General features: G+C 49.0%; 1 protein-coding gene across 1 annotated transcript in view; it reads left to right on the top strand.

Moving 5' to 3' along the window:
- The window catches only part of PADI2 (peptidyl arginine deiminase 2), a 63,684-nt gene extending 47,360 nt beyond the window's left edge, over positions 1-16,324 (top strand). The window contains exons 11-16 of the mRNA XM_038746471.1: positions 3,015-3,166; positions 7,079-7,223; positions 12,176-12,269; positions 12,379-12,464; positions 13,717-13,845; positions 15,048-16,324. Of these exons, the coding sequence (XP_038602399.1) occupies positions 3,015-3,166; positions 7,079-7,223; positions 12,176-12,269; positions 12,379-12,464; positions 13,717-13,845; positions 15,048-15,281 (840 nt within the window). The 3' untranslated portion in view covers positions 15,282-16,324. The remainder of the gene's footprint in view (positions 1-3,014; positions 3,167-7,078; positions 7,224-12,175; positions 12,270-12,378; positions 12,465-13,716; positions 13,846-15,047) is intronic.
- The last annotated feature ends 5,478 nt before the right edge of the window (positions 16,325-21,802 follow it).

Raw genomic sequence — 21,802 nt, 5'->3', positions numbered from 1 at the left:
CCACCTCCTTGTCATCTCTCACCAACCTCCTTCCCAACCACGATTCTCAGTTCTTACACCTAAAAAGACTCAATTAATGAGATTTATTATAATACTACTAATAATAATGATGGCATTTGTTAAGCACTTGCTATGTGCCAAGCACTGTTCTAAGCACTGGGGGGGAGACAAGGTAATCAGGTGTCCCACCTGGGGCTCACAGTCTTAATCCCTATTTTACAGATGAGGTAACTGAGGCTCAGAGAAGTGAAGTGACTTGCCCAAAGTCAAGCAGCTGACAAATGGCAGAGCCAGGATTAGAACCCGTGACCTCTGACTCCCAAGCCTGTGCTCTTTCCACTGAGCCACGCTGCTTCTCTCTTGAGCGTTTACTGTGCGCAGATCACTGTACTAAGAGCTTAGAATGCAAAAGATTTGGTAGATGTGATCCCTGCCCACAACGAGCTTACAGTCTAGAGGACCTTACAGTCAAGATGGATACCAGAGCTTTGCCTGCAAGGGCCTATGGGGGCTTTGGAGAAGGAAGCAAAATGGGCTACGGGCTGGGAAAGGAAGCAGATTTTTCAATGCAGCTCAGCTCTTAACTAACTGTAGTACCTTGCAAACTGCAAGCAGGGACGGTGACTAACCTGATTTTCTGGTATCTACCCCAGTGCTTAGTACAGCGCTCGGCCCATAATAAGCACTTAACAAATACCACAATTATTATTACTGCTATTATGTAGTACCCTCTATTCCAGAATGGCCGGTACATTCTTTCAGAATGGTGTAGTGGATAAAGCACAGGCCCGGGAACCAGAAGGTTTGGGTTCTAATCCCAGCTCTGCCAGTTGTCTGCTGTGTGACCTTTGTCAAGTCATTTCACTTCTCTTTGCCTCAATTTCCCCATCTGTAAAATGGGGATTAGGTCCGTGAGCCCCAAGTGGGATAGGGAGTGTGTCCAGTCCGATCTGCTTTTAACAATCAATCAATCGTATTTATTGAGCGCTTACTGTGTGCAAAGCACTGTACTAAGCGCTTGGGAAGTACAAGTTGGCAACATATAGAGACGGTCCCTACCCAACAGTGGGCTCACAGTCTAGAAGGGGGAGACAGAGAACAAAACCAAACATATTAACAAAGTAAAACAAATAGAATAGATATGTACAAGTAAAATAGAGTAATAAATATGTACAAACATACATATTTTTATGTGTTATATTATGTTATATTATGTTATATTTTTATCCACCCCAGAGCCTAGTGAAGTGTCTGGCACAGTTATTGTCATTATTATTATTTCAGGCTCTCACGCTCGCTGCTAAGTTCCCTCTTTTCTGAAAAGCCCGCTTCTCTCCTCTGCAACCCATTAGGCACATGGCTTCTCTCGGGGGCAGAGGGCCGGGGATTAAAGCGCAGCAGCAGTTTTGTACTTGCAGGAGAACTCTCTGCTTTGCCAGCCCCCTGCTCCCAACTATATTGCCCAATTCAGCCTGAATTTTTGTTTTTCTCATTCAAACACCCCTGAGGAGTAAGCTACAATAAATCTTATTTTCATCGCCATTACACAACTGGAAAGTGAGGTCCTCTGCCCTTGGCCCAAGATCCTACGGAATGTCAGTGGGTCAGGGCCCCTGACTCCCTGCCCATTTCCACCCCACTATCTTTCTGCCCTCTCTGCCCTCCTTCCCCGCACAATCCAGGTTGGTTGGATAGTGGAAAGATCACGCGAATGGGAGTCAGGAGACGTGGGTTCCCTGGGCTTTGGTTTCCTCTTTTGTAAAATGGAGATTCAATACCTGTTCACCAACACAAACACACACGCAAGCACACACACCCCTACACAAACACACCCACCATAGACTGAGAGCCCCATGTGGGTCTGAGCCTGGGTTTGATCTGAATGTATTGTTTCTATCCCCACCAATTGGCACAGTGCTTGGTATATAGTAAGCTAAGCACTTAATAAGTACCACAACACACAAGGATTATTATCTGTTTCCTGCAGCAGCGTTATGCCCGGCAATCTGTCCACAGCACTCATTCGGTGCCCATCCACGTGGGCCGCTGGGCGCTGGCCAAACGAGAGCCAGCCATGATCGCCACCCCCAAAGCTGCTCTCACAGGCTAAGGCAGACCAGATGAGAGTAGACAGACAGATAAAAGCTAGTGACAACATCTTTCCCGTGTGACCTCTGCCAAAGGGGATTGGGAGCTGAGTGTTCAGGGATTTTTTTTTTCCATTCTCCCCCCCTCTCCTCCCACACCTGGTCTTTGGCGACCGTGGCTTGGAGTGGCCCCAAAGAGATTTGGGTTGTCATCACTGTTTTGGTTCCTGGAGGCTGAGCAGCAGTTGAGTGATCCGTGCCTGGCTCCGTTGTCACTGTGCCCAGCTCCCGGAGATGCCCAGGGAAGCCCCCCACCTCATCTGCTTTTCCAGCTAAGACCGCCCACCCACCCAAGTGAGAACTAACCTTTCCCTGTCTGGCTGGGGGACAGTGTGAATGACTGTAACGGACAATCTCTCCTCTGTGGTAACAGAGGGATTTATTGGTCACCCACTGGGTGCAATGCATTGAACAATCCACTGGACTGGAACAAGTGAAACTTGGTCTCCCCCTAACACCCCCCCACACACACACCCCTCCTCCCCTGTCTGAAACTTGGGGTTGGGGAGGAAAGTGGATCCTGACCTGATGCCCAGTCCAGTATCCATTGGCTACCGTGTGACTTTGGGTAAAAGTCACTTAACTTCTCTGTGCCTCCGTTTCCTCATCTATAAAATGGAAATGAAATACCTGTTCTCCCTCCTACTTAGACTGTGAGCCCTGTGTGGGGCAAGGGACTAATTACCGTGTACCTTCCCCAGTGCTCAGCACATAGCATGTGCATAATATGTCCTTAACAAGTACTATTATTATCGTTATTTAAAAATGCTTCTGTTCAGCTTTGATTAACTGGAGGAGCTGTGTGGATTTGGGGCAGGGAAGCAGCTTCCGGAGTGTAGGCACTGACTGTGTTGTGTGACTGCCCAGGGCCCAGACTTCGGCTACGTGACCCGAGAGCCCCTTTTTGAGAAAGTCACCAGCCTGGACTCCTTTGGGAACCTGGAAGTCAGCCCTCCGGTGACGGTGAACGGGAAGGAGTACCCCCTCGGCAGGATCCTCATCGGCAGCAGCTTCCCCATGTGAGAGACCCTCGGGGGTCTGGGCACTCCAGGGTGGGGTTGGAGGGTGGAGCAGGTGGGCCAGGTGTAGGGGGGCTTCTCCAGCCTGGTAGCCTGGATGCCTGGGCACCAGTCTTGGGGAGAGGAAGGGGGAGGCATCAATCTGTCAATGGTATTTATTGAACACTTACTATGTGCAGAGTCCTGTACTAAGCGCTTGGGAGAGTACAATGCAACAGAATTAGCCGACACACTCCCTGCCCATAATGAGCTTACAGTCTAGAGGCATGTATGTTTCTGGTCAATTGTAAGTAACTCGAGGACAGGGATTGTATCTACTAACTCTTTTGCATTGTAATCTTTTGTTTAGTAATCAATGGTATTTAAAAATGAAACAAACAAACAAACAAAAAACCCTAAAAAGGTCCTGTACTACTTGAGGGCAGCAGATTGTTTCCACGCTTTCAAAATGAACAATCATTTATGTGAGGGGCCCCACTTCTAACTTTGGAAGTCCCTCAAGGCTCAGCTCTGGGTCCCCTTCTATTCTCCATCTACACCCATTCCCTTGGAGAAATCATTCGCTCCCAAGGCTTCAACTACCATCTCTCTGTGGATGATTCCCAAATCTACATCTCCAGCCCTGATCTCTCTCCTTCTCTGTAGTCTCACATTTCTTCCTGCCTTTGGGACAGCTCTACTTGGTTGTCCCGCCAACATCTGAACTAAACGGGTCCAGAACAGAACTACTCACCTTAGTAATCAGTGCTCTGCAATCAATGGTATTTATGGAGCACTTATTGGATGCAGAGCACTGTATCAAGTGTTTGGGAAAGAGCAATAGAGGAGTTTTGATTTTAGGAGGGTTTTAAATATGGGAAGATTGGAGGTCTGTCAGATGTGAAGGAGGAGGGAGTGGACAGAAGGAGGCCGTGGGCAAGGGGTTGATGGTAGGGCATTGAGGTACAATCAGTATGTGAGCATTAGAAGAGAGAAATGTGTAGATGGGTTTGTAATAGGAAATCAACGAGGTACGGTAGGTGGAGTACTCATTGAGTGCCTTAAAGCCGATGGTATGGAAGTTCTATTTGATACAGGGTGGATGGGCAACCGTTAGAGGTTCTGAGGGAGTGAAGAGACACTGCTTATGAAAAATGATCTGGGCAACAGAGTGAAGCATGGGCTGGAGAGGGGAGCGATGAGAGGCAAAGAGGTCAGCAAAGAGGCTGTTGCGGTAATCGGCATGGCAGCCATTTGGATGGAGAAGAAAGGGCAGATTCTAGAAAAGTTGTGAAGGTAGAAATGACAGGAGTTGGTGACAGACTGAATATGTGGGTTGAATGAAAGAGATGAGAGGAGGGTAATGTCAAGGCTATGGGCTGTCAACGGTGATGGAAAAGTCAAGGGTAGTACTGGGTTTGGGTGGGAAGGTGAGTAGTTCTGTTCTGGACATGTTTAGTTCAGGTGTTGGAGGGACATCCAAGTAGAGCTGTCCAAAGGCAGGAAGAAATGTGAGACTGCAGAGAAGGAGAGAGATCAGGGTTGGAGATGTAGATTTGGAATCATCCACATAGAGATGGTAGTTGAAGCCATGGGAGCAAATGATTTCTCCAAGGGAGTGGGTGTAGATGGAGAATAGAAGGGGACCCAGAGCTGAGCCTTGAGGGACTTCCAAAGTTAGAAGTGGGGCCCCTCACAGTAAATGTTCAATAAATGAATGTTCATTTTTGAAAGCTTGGAAACAATCTGCTGCCCTCAAGTAGGACAGAACCTTTTTAGGGTTGTTTGTTAGTTTGTTTATTTGTGTGTTTCATTTTTAAAGGGGACAGGATATCTGAGGGAAGACATTTCAGATATTCCAAATGCTTCAATCCTCACTGTTCCCCTTCCCTCCCACCACCACCCTTGTGAAAACATCTTGTCTCTGGTTGCCCAATGTTGATCTCCTGGGATGCGAGTGAGGCTGAATATAGACCCCTGGTGCTGGCCAAGAGATCAGAAAAGGCTCTGGCTCCGTGCTTGGGTGGGGCCTTATTCAGAGCATCTTGGCAGTGGTAACGTTCCATTGGCTAGTCAACTCCTTGAGGTCAGGGGTCACATTTTCTGCTTCTGTCATGTTTCCAAACTCCTAGCACGGTGCTTTGCATGTAGTAGGCAATCCATTTTGGTGGAGTTTGTGGTAATGATTTGCTCATCCATTTCACCAGCTTCTCTCTGACCCTCACTGCCCTCTCCATCAGTGCTCCAGTACAGATGCCAACTTGTACAGTGCTTAGTACAGTGCTCTGCACACAGTAAGCACTCAATAAATACGATTGATTGATTGATTACCCCAGGGAGGTGCTGTAATCAGCCTTCGGTGTTTTTCTCCAGCCCCTCAAGCGAGGGTCCTTGAGATGGAATGGGACGAGTGATTTCTAGAGGGCCCTAGTAGCTAGAAATGAGAAGGGAGGATGATGGGAGAAGAGGGGACAGCATTCCTGGCCTTAGTTTTTGCCTCCTTCCCTCTCCTTCTGGTTAATTATGAATCCCTTACAAACAGTGGCCTTGAACCAAGCGAGGGTCCTTGAGATGGAATGGACGAGTGTTCTCTAGAGGGCCCTACTAGCTAGAAATGAGAAGGGAGGATGATCGGCGAAGAGGAGACAGCATCCCTGGCCTTAGTTTCTGCCTCCTCCCCTCTCCTTCTAGTTAACTGTGAATCCCTTCCAACAGTGGCCTTGAACCAGCCAGTGGGAATCCCTAGGTGAAGACCTCTCCCTTTGGGAAAAGATTGATTAAATAATCCTTGCATGGGAGTATTCTAGTCCTAGAGTTCAAAGATACTAGGGAACATCAATCAATAAATGGTATTTATTGAGCGCTTACTATGAGTAAATACTATGGTATTTACTGAGCTTGGGAAAGTGCGAAACAACAGAGTTGGAAGATCTGTTCCCTGCCCACAGAGAGTTCACAGCCTGGACGGGGAGAGAGACCTGAAGCAGCATGGCTCAGTGGAAAGAGCTCGGGCTTTGGAGTCAGAGGTCATAGGTTTAAATCCTGGCTCCGCCAATTGTCAGCTGTGTGATTTTGGGCAAGTCACTTAACTTCTCTGGGCCTCAGTTCTCTCATCTGTAAAATGGGGATTAAGACTTTGAGCCCCCCGTGGGACAACCTGGTCACCTTTAACCTCCCCAGCGCATAGAACAGTGCTTTGCACATAGTAAGCACATAATAAATGCCATCATTATTATTACATAATGCTGTAAGGCTGAGGGTGGGGTGAATGTCAAGGCCTTAAAGGGTTCAAGTTGAAGAGTGATGCAGAAGGAAGAGGGAGTAGGGGAAGTGAGGGCTTTATTTACTTATCTATTTATATTAATGTCTGTCTCCCCCCTCTAGACTGTGAGCTCATTGTAAGCAGGAGTGTGTCTATTTGTTATTATATCGTACTCTCCCAAGTGCTTAGTACAGTGCTTTGCACACAGTAAGCACTCAATAAATGTGATTGAATGAGTGAATGAATGAATGAATAGTCAGGGAAGGCTTCTAAGAGGACATATGAATTTAGTAAAGCTATGAAGGTGAGTTCAGTGGAGAGGCCTAGTCCAAAGGAAAGGGTAATGAAGGGGGAGACAGGAGACTTGGCTTCTAATTTCAGCGGCACTACCCCTCTGCTGACTTGCCATTGATTGACTGATTGATGAGGGATTGGTTGAGCGCCTACTGACTGAAAAGCACTGTAATAAGCGTTTAGCACTGAGTCACTTATCATCTCTGAGTCCCTTCCCATCTGTGACTCTACAAGCTAGGCTGCGGGGCATGTTTTCCTCCACTGTTCATCCCCATAGCCTGTGTCTAATCCCCACCTGGGTATTCTCTCCCAGTGCTTAGTGCAGTGCCCCGTACACAGTCAGCGCTTAATAAATACTATCACTGCTACTGCCTCAGGGCTGCTGGAAGGAGGATGACCAAGGTGGTGAGAGACTTCCTGTACGCTCAGCAAGTTCAGGCCCCCATTGAGCTGTACTCAGACTGGCTGGTCGTCGGCCACGTGGATGAGTTCATGACCTTCGTCCCCATCCCACGCAAGAAGGTGAGTGGCGAGATGAAGCTGCAGTGGATTCAGCCGAGTGGGAGGCGGGGAGCCTGTCCTCCCAGTTCTTGGCAGCAGACGATGGTGTCCGCAGGAAGTCACCTAACCAGAGGAAGAAGGATGTTGCCAATTTGTACTTCCCAAGCGCTTAGTACAGTGCTCTGCACATAGTAAGTGCTCAATAAATACGATTGATGATGATGAAGGATGCAGACTGGAACGCAACGTAGTGTTGGGGTGATGCCATCCCAAGAGATGGGCAGAGGTTCTCCAGCATTTTCATCCTCCAACTGCCCCCCATGAAAGGCTCCCATAACTCCTCTGAACCACCTCCGTATCAGAGTTAGATCTCACAGTAGATCTGAAATTCCCAATTCTGAAATTCCCAACTAGATAAAACGCTTCAGTTAAAGAAGTAGCATTACCTAGTGGACAGAGCCTGGGCCTGGGAGTTAGAAGGATCTGGGTTCTAATCCCAGCTCCGCCACTTGTCTGCTGTGTGACCTTGCCCTAGTCACTTAACTTCTCTGTGCCTCAGTTACCTCATCTGTAAATGGGGATTGATACTGTGAGTCCCTTATGGGACATGGACTGTGTCATTGATTCATTCATTCAATCGTACAGAGCACTGTACTAAGCACTTGGGAAGTACAAGTTGGCAACATATAGAGATGGTCCCTACCCAACAGTGGGCTCACAGTCTAGAAGGGGGAGACAGAGAACAAAACAAAACATATTAACAAAATAAAATAAATAGAATAAATATGTACAAATAAAATAGAGTAATAAATACATACAAACATATATACAGGTGCTGTGGGGAGGGGAAGGAGGTAAGCCAGGGGGGATAGAGAGGGGGAAGAGGGGGAGAGGAAGGAGGGGGCTCAGTATGGGAAGGCCTCCTGGAGGAGGTGAGCTCTCAGTAGGGCCTTGAAGGGAGGAAGAGAGCTAGCTTGGCGGATGTGCAGAGGGAGGACATTCCAGGCCAGGGGGATGATTAGCTTGTATCTACCCCAGCGCCTAGTACAGTGCCTGACACCTAGAAAACACTTAACAAATACCATTAAAAAATCAAACAATCGCTCAGTTAATATAGTATTTATTGATTATATACCGTATGGAGAGCACAGTACTAAGAACTTGGGAGAGTACAATATAAATAATAATAATAATAGCATTTGTTAAGTGCTTACTGTGTGCAAAGCACTGTTCTAAGCACTGGGGAGGTTACAAGGTGATCAAGTTGTCCCACGGGGGGCTCACAGTCTTAATCCCCATCTTCCAGATGAGGTAACTGAGGCACAGAGAAGTGAAGTGACTTGCCCAAAGTCACACAGCTGGCAATTGGCGGAGTCGGGATTTGAACCCATGACCATGACTCCAAAGCCTGTGCTCTTTCCACTGAGCCACGTTGCTTTGATAAAGAGTTGGTAGACACATTCCCTGCCCACAAGGGATTTACTATATAGAATGGGAGATGGACATTAAATGACAGAAGTAGGTGGCCACTCTGGTGACTGCCACCATCCCACAACTGTTCAACGCTCCATAGCTCCTGTCTCCACCAGCTTCCCAAGCTCTCCTGGTTCCCCACATAAAGTTCCCAACTCCTAGTTTGACCGGTGTTGCCTAGTGGATAGAGCACGGGCCTGGGAGTTGGAAGGACGTGGTTTCTAATCCCAGCTCCAGCAGTTGTCTGCTCTATGACCTTGGTTAGTCACTTCTCTGTGCCTCAGTTACCTCATCTGTAAAATGGGGATTAATAATAATAATAATGATGACATTTATTAAGTGCTTACTATGTGCAAAGCACTGTTCTAAGCGCTGGGGAGGTTACAAGGTGATCAGGTTGTCCCACAGGGGGCTCACAGTCTTAATCTCCATTTTACAGATGAGGTAACTGAGGCACAGAGAAGTGAAGTGACTCGCCCAAAGTCACAGAGCTGACAACTGGCAGAGCTGGGATTTTAACCCATGACCTCTGACTCCAAAACCCAGGCTCTGTCCACTGAGCCATTAAGACTGTGAGCCCCCTGCGGGACAGGGACTGTGTCCAACCTGATTAGCTTGTACGTACCCCGGCGCTCAGTACAGTGCCTGGTACATAGTAAGCACTTAACAAATGCGATCATCATTATTTTAATCAGTTTGAGGTGCTGAATTGGAGCCGTCTAGAGCTCTGCCATGAAGGCCTTTTGATCTTGAACACCCACTCAGGCCAGTCGTCTGGAGGGCAAGGATTGTTTGTTATATTTATATTAATGTCTGTCTCCCCATCTAGACTAAGCTCCTTGAGGGAAAGGAACATGTCCACCTACTCTGTTATATTGAACTCTTCTAAGTGCTTAGTACAGGGCTCTGAACAAGGTAAGCGCTCAATAAGACTGTGAGCCCGCTGTTGGGTAGGGACCATCTCTATATGTTGCCAACTTGTACTTCCCAAGTGCTTAGTACAGTGCTCTGCACACAGTAAGCGCTCAATAAATACAGTTGAATGAATGAATAAATGCCACTGATTGATTGTTATAGCAAGAAGGAGACAGGGCATCAGCCTGCCAGAGAATCAGCCTGAGAGGAGCCAGCCTGGACTTGAGGGTGGGATGATAATCTGGTTCTATGCAATTGAGTCATCCTGAGCAGATCCTTCCCTCTCCATCAATTACTCAGTTAATCAATCAATCAGTGGTATTCATTGAGCAATTTATTACGTGCGGAGCACTGTACTAAGCGCTAGAGAGAGAACAGAACAACAGAATTAGTGGAAATATTCCCTAATCAATCAGTCAATCATATTTATTGAGCGCTTACTGTGTGCAGAGCACTGTACTAAGTGCTTGGGAAGTACAAGTTGGCAACAACCCCCATAACAAGGAGCAGTGTGACTTAGTGGATAGAGCACGGGCTGGGAGTCAGAAGGGTTCTAATCCTGGCTTTGCCACATGTCTGCTGTGTGACCTTGGGCAAGTCACTTAACTTTTCTGGACCTCCATTACCTCATCTGTAAAATGGGGATTTAGGGTGTGAGCCCAACTTGTATCTACCCCATTGCTTAGAACAGTGCTTGGCACATTGTAAGCACTTAACAAGTACTATTATTATTATTATTATTGCAATCTAGAGACAATCTTATAGCCTATCGTAGAGACAAGCTTACAGCATAATGGTCAGTAGTATTTGCTGAATGCTGACCATTTGCAGAGCACTGTACTAAACACCTGGGAGAGTTAATAGGAGGCAGGATCTCTGCCCTCAAGCTTTCAACCTAGAAGGGCAGACTTGCTTTGTTTTGTCGTCTGTCTCCCCCTTCTAGACTGCAAGCCCGTTGTTGGGTAGGGACCGTCTCTATATGTGGCCGATTTGTGGCCCAAGCGCTTAGTACAGTGCTCTGCACACAGTAAGCACTCAATAAATACTATTGAATGAATGAATTGAAAAGCCATGTGACCTAGTGGAAAAAGCACAGGCCTAGGAAGCCAAGGACCCGGTTTCTAAGCCCAGCTCTGCCGTTTGTCTACTGTGTGACCTTGGGTAAGTCACTTAATTTCTTTGTGTCTAAATGGAGGTTAAGACGGAGCCCCATGTGGGACATGGACTGTGTCCAATCTGATTACTCTGTTTCTATCCCAGCACTTAGTACAGGGCCTGGCACATAGTAAGCACTTAACAAATATCTTTTTTTTAGAAATATAAAGATATGTACCTACGTGTTGTGGGGTTGGGTTGAAGATCAGAGTACGGACTTGAGTGCACAGGTGATGCATTGAGTTTAGTGAGGGAAAACTTTCTGGAGGAGAGGTGATTTTAGTAGAACTTTGAAGATGGGGAGCCTCAGTTCAGTAGCTGGAGGTGGAGTTTAAATTGGCGCTCTGCCTCCTCGGAGGAAAACACTGGATAAGAGGAACCAGGGGTCTCCACTGTGATTCAGTCCCTGAGACCTGTGAGAAATTCACAGGTTTTTCCTGTTTCCTTGGCTCTTCCCAGCCGTCACTTTTCCTGCTTGAGTGTAAACTCCTTTAAGATAGGGATCACGTCCGCATTCTCTAGTGTACTCCCCTAAGCGTTTAGTACAGTGTCCTGCACACAGTAAGCACTCAGTACACACTTCGTCTTCTGGTGTATGTTTCCCAAGCATCTAGTCCAAGGCTTTGCATACGGCAGGTTTGCTCGGCACAAAGTCGGTATTTAATAAATACCACAGTTATTCAATCAATTCTGATGCCACTGTACTCTCTTCTCAACACCATTCCTGCTCTCCTCCACACTGCTCCTCCCTCGTCTCATTGCATTCCCCCCTTCTGCCCTCTCCATTGTCCCAATCTCCGCTTGGCAATCAATCAATCAACGGTATTTGTTGAGTGCTTACTACGTGCAGAGCACTGAACTAAATGCTTGGGAGAGTATAATATAACAGAGTTCGTAGACACGTTCCCTGCCCACAGTGAGCATACTGTCTAGAGAGGATCCTCAGCAGAAGCTTCAATCCATCAATGGTATTTACTGAGCACTTACTGTGTGCAGAGCACTCTGCTAAGTGCTTGGAAGAGTTGGAAGACACGCTCCCTGCCTACGATCAGTTTATAGTCTAGATACTGCAACCAAATCCCCCTCCCTTTCTCTCCTGGATGATGTGAGTAGTTCCTTGAATTTGTGGAGCATTCTTATGTTCTTTCACGTCAATTTTTTCATTTTATCCTCCCAACAGCCCCATGACAAGGGGAGAGGCAAGTACTATTATCCTCATTTTGCAGGTGAGGAAACCGAGGCCCAGAGAGGTGAAGTGACTCACCGGTGGTCACACAGCAGGCCAGTGGCAGAGCTGGGGTTAGAACCCAGGCCACCTGCCTCCCAGCCCATGCTCTTTCCATTAAACCACACAGCTCTCTGGGCTACCGGATTATTAGAACATGGATCTTTTCAAGTTTCATCTTCTGTCCTCTGGGCCTTCTCCCCAGGAATTCCGGATGGTCATGGCCAGCACTACGGCCTGCTACAAGCTCTTCCGGGAGAAGCAGAAGGAGGGTCACGGGGAAGCGGTCATGTTCAAAGGTACGGCACCCACGGGAACTGGGATGGCCAGGGGGCCGGGGCCAGGGAAGCCATGGTCGGTGGAGGCTGGCGGAAGGCGGTTGGTCAATGGGCAACCTGTCCTTCGCAGGCTTCAGTGGTGTGAACACCAAGAGGATCACCATCAACAAGGTCCTGTCCAACGAGAGCTTGACACAGCAGAACCTGTACGTCCAGGTAGGCGTGCGGCCCCGAGCGCAGGGGCTCTGGCCCCGGCCGAGGACCAGAAGCTGTCTGGGGAGGAAGCAGAGGCCCAGAATTGCTAAGCCACCCCGCTGACCAACCCCAAATGCTGGACAGAGAGGGGAACCGGACCCCCTCTGTCCGCTGCTTCCCTGGAATGCGGCTCCGGAACTGAACCAGAGGTGCCAGCTCCCAGACGCGAGGGTAGGGAGGAGCCGGGAGAAGACAATTAGAAACCCATTCGTGGTGACGGTGGGAATGGCTCTGCTAATAATCATCACTGGGCTATTGGTTAACTCCTCTGGACTGCGAGCTCGTTGTGGAGAGGGAACATGTCTACCAACTCTATTATATCGTAGTCTCTCAAGCGCGTAGTACAGTGCGCTACACACAAATAAGGCCTCAAACGCCATTCATTGATTGATGATTAAGCACTTTCTACATGCTAAGCACTGTATTGATCATTGGGGTAAATACAAGATCACCAGTCTCTGTCCCACAAGGGGCTCACAGTCGAAGAGGGAGGGACAACAGATAATTCATCCCCATTTGACAGATGAGGAAACCAAGGCAAAGAGAAGTGAAGTGACTTGCCAAGGGCACACAACAGGCAATGAGGGCCCAGGTCCCCTGACTCCCAGTCCCCGGCTCCATATACTAGGCCACGCTATCTCTCAGGAAGCAGGGTGACTGCTGAGATGGAGTGATGTGTTGTTCCACCCCATCTGGGTCGCCAGAAAGATGAGCCACACAGAGCGAGACTATAGAGCAGATCAGGGAGCAGCCTTCTGGGACACTTCCCCAGGCGCCTCTGGATCCAGGAAGTGAAACGAAAAAGGCCCCATGGGGAACTGGATGAAGCTTCTGTTCATTTACACAAACTACCCTGGGGCTGTTTGCAGGTTGTTCAGATCCAGAGTTTTAGCTTTTCATGGCTTCTCTCACGTCGTGCTGCAGTCCTTTCTCCTCCCTCTTCCCCTATCCCTTCCCTGAGCAGGCAGATCCCCTACACCAGGGCCAGAGAAGGGCAGAGGCAGCCAACATCTGGGATAGTGCGGGAGCAGGGCCAGTGCTTTGCTAGGAGGTGGGGATCAAGGAGCTCGGCTGTGACGTGGGATTGGGGAGGGTGGCAGAAAAGGGACCCATGTCGGGAGAGGAGACATGGAGAGGGCAGCCCTAGGATCTCCTCATCCTGGCATCCCGGGTCCTCTGAATGCTCTCCCCACCCCTCTCCTGGCTTCTACAGCGCTGCCTGGACTGGAACCGGGACATCCTGAAGAAGGAGCTGGGACTGACAGAGCGTGACATCATCGATCTTCCGGCTCTGTTCGTAGTGAACGAGCAGGGCCAGGCCCTGGCTTACTTCCCCAACATGGTGAGCCTCTCCTTCCCTGTCACAGCCTGAGATCGCTCCACCCCTTCTTCCAGGCCCCGGGCTCCCGGGCCAGGGCCCTCGCACCCCCACCCTGTTTTCTCATCTCATCTCCGGAACCACCTGCTGGGGTGAACTGGAAGGGGGAACTGACAGTGAGAATGGATGACAGGGAGGGTTGGAGCTACAGCAAGCCCACCCCCTTGGTTTTCCTAGGCCCTTACCCACTGAGGGCTAAGTCCTATACCCCCTACCACCACATTGCCCCCACACCTCAGTCAGGCATTGTTAAAAAAAAGTTAGGGGAGCCCCCTCCCCCATCCCTGGTTCCCACTCCAACTGGAAACCTTCCAGGGAACCCTCCTTTAGGGAGGGTTTCCCAGAGCCATGGAGATAGGAAGGAACAGGAGAAAAGAGTGCTTCCAACCCCACCTCCTTCTCTGCCCTCCAAGTTCCCCATCCCCACTGACTGGTTCTTGGGCTTTAAGGTGGTCCAACTGGACCTTAGGGGATCTTTCAGGGCATCTAACCCAGGAAGCTACTTTACCCTTTTTCCTACCAATCAATCATCTCTCTTTTATTGAGCACCTTCTCTGTGCAGAGCACTGTACTAAGCATTTGGGAGAGCACAATAGAATTATTCAACCCGATACCTGTCTTCAAGGAGGTTATGATCTAGCCAGGGAGATGGACAAAAAATAGCTTACCGATAGAGGAAGAGAAAAGAAAGATGGATGTGTAGATGAGTCAGAGCTTAAAAAAGTAGGGTAAGTCAGTGTGCACAGAAGAGCTATGGATGGCATGTGAGCGCATGAGTGCATAGGTGACAAAAATGCTATTTTTTTGAAGGGAGACAATGCAGGGAGAAGAAATATTAATCAGGGAAGGCTGCTTAGAAGACCTTGGAGTTGGGGAGAGCGATGGTCTGGTAGATTTGAAGAGGGGAAGAAGGGACTTGATGTAAGGAATGGGTAATCATTGGAGGTTACTGGGGAGTGGGATGATGAATGCTGAATGACATTTTAGGAAAATGATCCAGATAGCAAGGGAAGTATGGACTGGAGAGGGGAGGGGCTGGAGGCAGAGAGGTCAGCGAGAAAGCTAAAGCTTGACTTAGAGGAAGGGAGACAGACGACAGAGAGGATGGTTGGGCCGGAGCTCAGAGGGGGACAAGGCCTACTGATCCGCTGCCCTCTCCCATGCAGGTGAACATGATCGTGCTGCAGAAGAACCTGGGTGTCCCCAAGCCCTTCGGGCCCATGATCGAGGAGCAGTGCTGCCTGGAGGCACACGCCCGGGCCCTCCTGGAGCCGCTGGGCCTCTTCTGCACCTTTATCGACGACATCTCCGCCTACCACAAGTACATGGGTGAGGTCCACTGCGGCACCAATGTGCGTCGGCAGCCCTTCGCCTTCAAGTGGTGGCACATGGAGCTGTGACCCCTCCCCCGGTGGGCTGGAGCTGCCCCTCCTCACCTCCCACCCCTGGAGCAAACCCCTGGGGGGAGGCCACTTTTCCCTGTTGGCATCTACGGGGGGTGGGACCCGAGGACCTGCGATAGATGTTCCCCAAAGACCAGGAGGGTCCCAGAGAAATCCAGCCTCAAAGGGGCCCGTGCCCAACCATCGGTCTCCCCCAACCACCCAGGTCACCTCCCGCTCCGAACAGATCTCCAAGTTCCTGAGCAATAATTCCCAACCGGACTACCTGTTAGTGGGAGCCCTTGTCCTCACCCCAACTTCTGACCCTCCATCTCTGCCACCCGCGTTCGCTCCCTATTGTGGTGGCCTCCCCATCGTGGCCCAGCTGGGTCCACGTTCCTGAACGAGCAGAGTTGGCACGTTCCTCTGGCCACTCCATCCAGCAGCAGGGATCTGCCTACTGTGGCATCCCAGCAGCCAGGATGCTTTGCTGGCCCCAGGACCGCTGGGCGCTGGGCATTAAGCATCCTCCGCTGAGGTGTCCTGGCTCAGGAATCAGCCTATCTCACAAGGCTGAATGCTTCTGGCCTCCTGAGGATCCTCATCTGGGATTATTCCAGGCCACTAGAGCCACAGGATCCTAAAGCTGGAAGGGAACCTGGTTGGGAGGGTGGGGGGGATCATGCAGTCCAACCGCCTGCCTCCAAGCTATTGAATGGTCATCGCATTCAGGAAAAATGGTTCCTTTTAAAATAATAGTAATAATTAGAGACGAAGACCCAAGAACCTCTCTTGGCACCCTGTTAATCCTAATATCCTAATCCTAATCCTTTCAGATAGGAAGCTTCTCCTTATTGAGCCAGGCCCTGGGAGAGTCTGGTGCTTAGAATAGTGCTCGGCACATAGTGAGCGCTTAACAAATACCAACATTATTATTATTATTCCAGGATCAACTAGGATTCAGAAAGTTTCTGCCTAAGGATCGCAGAGCAGAGGAGAGGGCAGAATGGTTATTAATAAGGGCCCCTATTTATTCATTCATTCATTCAATCGTATTTATCGAGCGCTTACTGTGTGCAGAGCACTGTTCTAAGCGCTTGGGAAGTACAAGTCGGCAACATATAGAGACGGCCCCTACCCAAAAACAGGCTCACAGTCTAGAAGCTCGGCAAGAGACTGAGGGCTGACTCCACTGGGTCGGCTCTCTGATCGGCTTGAGGATCTGATAACATTTCTCCCAGAGAGACCCAGCCTGGTTGAAAGAGGCCCCACCATGAGCTCCCTATGAGGCCTGTGGATCTTTCTAACAGAGAACAGCCTGGGACAGATCCTTGGATCTCTCTTGGTAGGGAGCCCAGGAGACACCTCAGGGCTGTAGGGGCTAAAGGGGAAGTAACTGGCCCAGACAAAGATCTGTATCAGCCTGACTGACTTGCTTTCTTCTCCCACCCCCTGATTAGGCTGGTCTGTGCTATAAACCTTTGCCCCCAGCGCCTTCTAGCCCAGCTCCTGTTCGGGCAAGGCTCTTGTGGCCAGCCATAGAGAGGGTGGATTCCAAACCAGCCTAATCCAGTTCTAAGGACACAGTCTTCCCAACTCGTGGGCAGCTCCCTGGCTTTTTCCCTCTTTCCAGCCTCTTGACCAGGCCCTCGTTTTTTCCAACTTACAGGAGTAGGACTTGACTCTATTTACAGCTTCTGAGCCTCACTGGAGGCCGGCCCAGCCCCACACCTCAGAGATAACTTAACGGGTAATCAGCCTGGCTTTCCCAAGCTGCCAGCTACTGGATCCCTGGCATGAAGGGCTGACATTCTGTGACTTATCTAGTAAACTCACTGAGGGAGATGTGGGGAATACAGACTAGGGTCATTTTCTCAACTTCCCAAACCCTGAACAGATTATCCCCCTCCAAAACACTCTCCCTTCCTCCCTGGGGGGTCTCTCACTGACTCTGAAGGACCTGACTGATTATTCACAGATGATGATGAGAATAATGAGATGAGAATGATGAGAATGATTCAACCCTCTCTGGTGTTAGAGACCAATAGCAAAAACAGGCTTGGGACCCCACACTAAGATGGGGCATTGGCACTGTCCATGTTCCTGCCAATCTGCATGATTAATGTGATAATCCTAACACTCCTGCAGCAACACAGCCTGAAAAATGGCTTGGGGCAAAAGGAAATGATTTAGATTGGAAAGAGAATTCCATTACAAAAAGATCCTCCTGGGTGGCATGGAAATGCAAATCTTTCATTCCACTTGGAAGGACACTTCATTTTGAGGGAAATTGTGGCTGGAGTTTTCGGGTCTGGAGAGGATTCGGCCTTCCTTCCCTCCCCTCTCTCCCCAGATCCCACGCTGCCTGTGTTACCCCTGCAACTGAAGGTGGTGTGTGTATGTGTGGGTGTGTGTATGTGTGTTTGAAGATCGTGACCCTTCTGTGATAGGATCATTTATTCTTTGTCTGGGCAGAGAGTCCCACCTCAACTCCATTTCACATTCAATAGGGAGCATCCTTTGAAAGCTAAGGCATTGGAGACCCCAGAACCAATGGTGCCTTCCAAAATCCAAAATAGCCAAAGGGGTCTGGGAACTCTGGCTCTTCAGTTCTTTCCTCAGGTTCTCACCTTCCTGCCTATGCATGCCAAGTGCCTGTTAGAGGGTGTTAGTCTACGGAAAGACCTTCTCTTGGAGGTGTGCTTTTCTCTTTCTTTACTGCTTTAAGGAGATGCTAAGTTTTTTGAGTGCAAAATCGGTGTACCTATGGATTTTTCTGAGGGTTTTGCAGCCGAAGTTTGATGTGATTCTCACCAACAATTAAGCCTGATATCTTCCAAGCCGCTTGGAGACACAAGAGGGGCGGCCCAGTGGGCCAAGACATCTGTGGAAGCAAGGAGCGTGGCCGGTCGCTGCATTTGTGGCTCTGTTCCGGACTAATCGGGACCCTCCCTGGTTCTTAGAGTTGGCGGGGATGAGACTGTGTGCGGCAACTAAAGCCGGTTCCTGTTCCTGCTTTTTCTTGAAATGGTTTGGTCACTGGTGGCTTTGAATTCAACGAGCCGCAGTTGATTTTTTTTTACTCTTTCAGTAAAGTACAGGCAGAGGCAACCCTGAGGGACCTTGGGAGTTGGCTTGCGCGAGCCTAATGCTGCTTACAGCTCCTCTGACTAAAAGAAAATAAAATGCTATGGTGAAAATGAGGGGTAGTTGTAAGCGGCTGCTTGACTCCTCTTTCTTTGGTGAATTCACACGGAGGGAGTCTCCCACCAGGAGCGGCGGAGAAGCTTGGGTCGAGAGCCTTCGATACCAAGACATGACCAGAGGAATTGATTAGGCTGACAGTGGTTGTGTGCTATCCCCATCAGCATGTTCTCGCCGGGACAAAGAGTATGTGAAACTAAATGCATTCATGTACACACTTGTATACACGATTATTCTCCCTCCCAAACACATACCACCTCCACATCCTCACAGAAAAGAAATAATTAGAGAAACGGCATGGCCCAGTGGATAGACCATGGGTGGGGAAGTCAGAAGGACCTGAGTTCTAAACCCATTCTAATCCCAGCTCTGCCACTTGCCGGCTGTGTGACATTGGGCAAGTGCTTCACTTCTCTGTGCCTCAGTTGCTTCATCAGTAAAATGGGGATCAAGACTGAGAGCCCCATGCGGAACATAGACTACGTGCAATGTGCAGCTTGCATCTACCCTAGCATTCAGTAAAGTCGTCATCATCATCATCATCAATCGTATTTATTGAGCGCTTACTGTGTGCAGAGCACTGTACTAAGCGCTTGAGAAGTACAAGTTGGCAACATAGAGAGACAGTCCCTACCCAACAACGGGCTCACAGTCTAAAAGGGGGGGGGGGGGGGCACATGTGTCCTTGGCTCATAGTCACTTAATGTCTCTGTGCCTCAGTGACCTCATCTGTAAAATAGGGATTAAGATTGTGAACCCCACGTGGGACAACCTGATCACCTTGTATCCTCCCCAGTGTTTAGAACAGCATTTAGAAGGTCCTGGGCTCTAATCCCGGCTCTGCCACATGTCTGCTGTGTGACCTTGGACAAGCTACTTAACTTCTCTGTGCCTCAGTTATCTCATTTGTAAAGTGGGGATTAAGAGTATGAGCCCCATGTGGGACAAGGGGCAGTATCGGAACCGATTATCTTGTGTATACTCCAGTGCTTGGCACATTGTAAGTGCTTAACAAATGCCACCATTATTATTACAGTAAGCACTTAGCAAATACCATTAAAAAAAGGCAGCTAATTTGAGTAAGATAATTTAACAGTCTACCCAGCCTCTCTGAAGCATGGCCCAGGAAATCAAGGATGAGGAAGTGAAGACCAGAACCCCACACCGCATCTTGCTCGGAACCCGAGCAGCCGAGTTGCTCAGCCACGGGACGTGCGACTTCAGCTCTGGCAGGTCTGATTCCTTGCATCCGAATCACCTCCTCTTTTCCGGGAGCCTGGAGCCTCAGCCGCCTATATTCTTCCCTGGAATAAGTGGTGTAATCATGCTTGTTAATTTGCGGTTAATGCAAGAGCGAACCGACAGCATGATTGACTGGCCATCATCACCAGAAGGCATCTGCTGAGTGAGGGAGTCAGACTCTCTTAGGGGCCACGGGCCAATTTACAATCCTTTCCTCTCCGAGCTCCAATTGTCGGGACTTTTGTCGGGACAATTGTCGGGACAACTGTCGCAACTCCAGCCCACGGGGGAACAGGATCCATCCTAGGGCTTCCCCACAGTGGAACTCTGCCTCTGAGGCATTTACCGCTTCCGGGCATTGTGTCCAATCTGATTATCTTATATCCACCCTAGCACTTAGTACATCATCATCATCATCAATCGTATTTATTGAGCGCTTACTGTGTGCAGAGCACTGTACTAAGCGCTTGGGAAGTACAAGTTGGCAACATATAGAGACAGTCCCTACCCAATAGTGGGCTCACAGTCTAAAAGGGGGAGACAGAGAACAAAACCAAACATACTAACAAAATAAAATAAATAGAATAGAGATGTACAAGTAAAATAAATGAGTAATAAATATGTACAAACATATATACATATATACAGGTGCTGTGGGGAAGGGAAGGAGGTAAGATGGGGGGATGGAGAGGGGGACGAGGGGGAGAGGAAGGAAGGGGGTCAGTCTGAGAAGGCCTCCTGGAGGAGGTGAGCTCTCAGTAGGGCCTTGGAGGAAGAGAGCTAGCTTGGCGGATGGGCAGAGTACAGTACTTGGCACAGAGTAAGCACTTAACAAATAACTTTATTATTTGAAGCAGCTTGGCCTAGTGGATAGAACACAGCCCTGGGAGTCAGAAGGACCTGGGTTCTAATCCTGACTCTGCCACTTGTCTGCTGTGTGACCTTGGGCAAGTCGCTTAACTTCTCTGTGCCTCAGTTACCTCATCTGTAAAATGGAGATGAAGACTGAGCACCCCATGTTGGACAAGGACTGTGTCCGACCTAATTAGATTGTATTTACCCCAGCGTTTAGAACGGTGCTTGACACATAGAAAGATCTTAACAAATAATAATAATAATGGCATTTGTTAAGCGCTTACTACGTGCAAAGCCCTGTTCTAAGAGCTGGGGAGGATACAAACTGATCAGGTTGTCCCAGTTTTAATCCCCCTCCACCGTCTCCCCAGTTTGAGAGCCACATTTGGTTCCAGGAGCCAGTTACAGGACAGTTTTAATCCCCATTTTACAGATGAGCTAACTGAGGGACAGAGAAGTCAAGTGACATGCCCAAAGTCACACAGCTGACAACTGGCAGAGCTGGGATTTGAACCCATGACCTCTGACTCCCAAGCCCGTGCTCTTTCCATTGAGCTGTGCTGCTTCTCTAATACCATCATCATCATCATCATTTTTATTATTATAAGGAGCTGGGGGACATGAGCTGCCTTTGGAGTGAAAAAAACAAGAGAAGAAGGGACTGGCCATTCTAAAGGCATGGGACACAGTGGGTTTGAGTCCTGTCAACTTTCCCCTCAATGCTGGTATTTATTAGCCCTATGTGCCAAACACTGTGTTACATGTGGGGTGGCCACAAGGTAACCCGACAGTCTGTCCCACATGTCCTCCAGAGGTACTTTGTAATGCCCAAGAAGAGGGGTAAGCAACCTCTGTGGGCAAAAGAGACGCACTAAATTATGCCTTTGAGCAGTAAATGTGCAAAAAGTCAATCCTACAATATAAACACAAATGAATGTCACTTCTTTCAATGTGAATAACAGTTGTAAACGCCCCGCCACCGTCTTCCCCAGCTTGAGAGCCACATTTGGTTCCAAGAGCCAGTTACGGTTCCCAAGCCGTAGACTGCCCAACCCTGCTCTAGAAACACTCGGTGAAACATCTGGCAGCCGCTAACTCCTCCAGAGAGCATCATCATCATCAATCGTATTTATTGAGTGCTTACTGTGTGCAGAGCACTGCTTAAGAGCAATGACTCTCTAAGAGAGTCCTAAGAGAGTACTAAGAGCAATGACTCACGGTAAGAAGTGTAGCACTGG

The sequence above is a fragment of the Tachyglossus aculeatus genome, chromosome 5 (genome assembly GCF_015852505.1).
Source record: "Tachyglossus aculeatus isolate mTacAcu1 chromosome 5, mTacAcu1.pri, whole genome shotgun sequence".
Taxonomy (NCBI): Eukaryota; Metazoa; Chordata; class Mammalia; order Monotremata; family Tachyglossidae; genus Tachyglossus; species Tachyglossus aculeatus.
This window is presented reverse-complemented; position numbering and strand designations above follow the sequence as displayed.